The sequence below is a fragment of the Triticum urartu genome, chromosome 5A, assembly GCF_056163025.1.
Source record: "Triticum urartu cultivar PI428250 chromosome 5A, HENAU_Tu73, whole genome shotgun sequence".
NCBI classification, from domain to species: Eukaryota; Viridiplantae; Streptophyta; class Magnoliopsida; order Poales; family Poaceae; genus Triticum; species Triticum urartu.
Window position 1 is genome coordinate 598,669,874 of NC_141877.1, and position 2,686 is coordinate 598,672,559.

The 2,686-nt window shown below is 53.9% G+C and overlaps 1 protein-coding gene across 1 annotated transcript; it reads left to right on the plus strand.

Annotated features, from left to right (window-relative positions):
- The first annotated feature begins 732 nt into the window (after positions 1-732).
- Positions 733-2,350, plus strand: LOC125541482 (7-deoxyloganetin glucosyltransferase-like). The gene is made up of 2 exons (XM_048704888.2): positions 733-1,246; positions 1,334-2,350. Exons 1-2 carry the CDS (start codon positions 742-744, stop codon positions 2,290-2,292), a joined length of 1,464 nt encoding a protein of 487 aa, XP_048560845.2. The 5' UTR covers positions 733-741; the 3' UTR covers positions 2,293-2,350.
- Positions 2,351-2,686: the final 336 nt, after the last annotated feature.

Below are 2,686 nucleotides of genomic sequence, written 5' to 3' on the forward strand. Positions count from 1 at the left end.
GATTTGGGTTCTTGGGGAACCACTTTGCCGTCCGCCAGAGTGGCACCCATCGAGCCTGGGTGAAATGGTAGTGTCCCTTTGTGGCGGTGGAGACAAATCTTTGTTGCGGACACAATACTCGCACGGTGATGCCCTTCTCCTGTGGCCTTCGTTTTTATAGCTCATCATTCACGCCGAACAGTCTCCTCACGTGGCCTTAGTAGGTTAGTTGTTGTAGGTCTAGCGGCGGTCTGGCAATGATGCGGTTTGTTCTTGGCCTTGCCTTGGAGTTGTTCTACTTAGCACCTTGTATCCCTTTTTTCATTTCCCCCTATTCTTTATGTATGTCGCTGCCCTATAATCCTGGCCAGTTGATGACTTTATTACGTAAAGTCGGACTAGGTTCGAGCTCCCTTCAGACTTGGCCGGCGCCTTTTCTCCAAAAAAAACAAGACACGCATACACAGATCGTCACGACCAGGTGTGGCGAGGACACTCACATGTAACAAGCGCAAGTGAATAGTATCTCTAATAAAAATCGCCAGAAGGACCAAATGCACATCGGGCGGCAAGTACCTAGTACTGGCCAGGCCACCATCAGCGGCAGATACCCTTGGAATGTGCGAACTACACATCCATCGGAAGACAAATCCAACGTTCCATCGTATACTTGGAAACATCTACTTGGAACCTTAGTTTAACCCCCATAAGTAGTGACCACGCTCTAACGAATCCTCTCAGCAACAAGTGCCAAGAATTATTATGGAGGCCATCGAGAAGCCCCACGTCATTTGCCTGCCGTCCCCGGCGCAGGGCCACATAACGCCGATGCTCAAGTTGGCCAAGATACTCCATACCCGGGGCTTCTACGTCACCTTCGTCAACACCGAGTTCAACCACCGCCGGCTGCTCCGCTCGCGCGGACCAGCGGCGCTTAATGGCCTCCCGGACTTCCGCTTCGATTCGATGCCGGACGGGCTCCCGCCATCCGACGAGGACGCCACCCAGGAAGTCGGTGGACTATGTTACTCCATCATGACAGCCTTCCTGCCCCACTTCATGGCACTTCTTGGCAAGCTCCGTGACCCCAGCTCCGGAGTGCCGCCTGTCACCTGCCTCGTCGTTGACGGTGTCATGTCGTTCGGCTATGATGCTGCGAAGGAGATCGGCGTGCCATGCGCCGCGCTGTGGACGTCTAGCGCCTGTGGGTACATGGGGTACCGCCACTATCGGCAGCTCATAGAGCAGGGTTTCGTTCCTTTCAAAGGTACGTACGTGTCCCGTTTTCAGAATCGACATATATATATGTGTGTGTGTTTTGATGAGTGCGTTTTGTGCTGCGGCTTGCGTCCAGATGAGTCACAGGTCACGGACAAGGAACACCTTGACACGGTGGTGCACGGCGTTGAGGGCATGTGCGATGGCATGCGCCTGCGCGATTTCCCTAACTTCATACGGACGACGGACCGCGAGGACGTGCTGCTGAACTTCATCATGTACATCTCTGAGCGGTTATCGCTCCCGGACGCGGTGTTGCTCAACACCTTCGATGAGCTCGAGGGGCCGGTGCTGGACGCTATGCGCGCCATCCTCCCACCCATGTACACCGTTGGCCCGCTCCACCGCTACGCTAGCCTCGTGGTACCGGCAGGCACCTCGGTTGACGACCTCGGGTCCAACCTTTGGAGGGAGCAGGACGGCCTACTGGAGTGGCTCGACGGACAGAGCACCCGTTCCGTCGTGTACGTCAACTACGGCAGCATCACTGTCATGACGAACGCGGAGCTTCTCGAGTTCGCGTGGGGGCTTGCCAACTGCGGCTACCCGTTCATATGGAACATCCGGCCAGACCTCGTGAAGGGCGACACGGCCGTGCTACCGCCGGAATTCCTTTTGGCCATCGGCGGCTGCTCCATGCTGACAACATGGTGCTCGCAGGAGAAGGTGATTGCCCATGAGGCGGTGGGGGTTTTCTTGACGCACTCCGGGTGGAACTCGACCCTGGAGAGTATCTGCGCCGGCGTGCCAATGCTGAGCTGGCCCTTCTTCGCGGAGCAACAAACCAACTGCCGGTACAAGTGCACCGAGTGGGGGAACGGGATGGAGATCGGCGGAGAGGTGAAAAGGGCAGAGCTCGCGGCGATGATACGGGAGGTGATGGAGGGGGAGAAGGGGCAGGAGATGAGGAAGCGTGCGGCGGAGTGGAAGGAAAAGGCCGTGCGGGCGACTATGCCAGGTGGACCCGTGGAGGTCAGTCTGGACACGGTGATTTGCGATGTACTCTTGGCAAGATTAAATAAACTCCCAAAATGATGGAAATGAAAGCAATGCCCGGAGTGCCTGCAGCCTGCAGGTGGGTAATTAACTAAATGTTGCGTACCAGGATCGCAGGCAGGTTTGAGATGCAAGAGATCAATCGTACAATCAAATCAGATCAAATAGAGACGTTCTTGATCTTGTATTCCGCATGGTGTAGATCTCCTCCTATAAAGAATTACAAATTTAGAAATGCAGCAACAAAAGTGTAATCTGAATTTGTATGTAAGTTACAACATTTCTAGTCTAGAACTTAACTGAGATTAGATACTGAAAATTAACCCCAACTCCCTAAAAAATACAAGTTAAAGGATACATCACCGGTGTGTACTTACTAGTTAGGTGTGCCAAGTCTATACGGATTATTCACAACTGATGAGAGACAACTTGT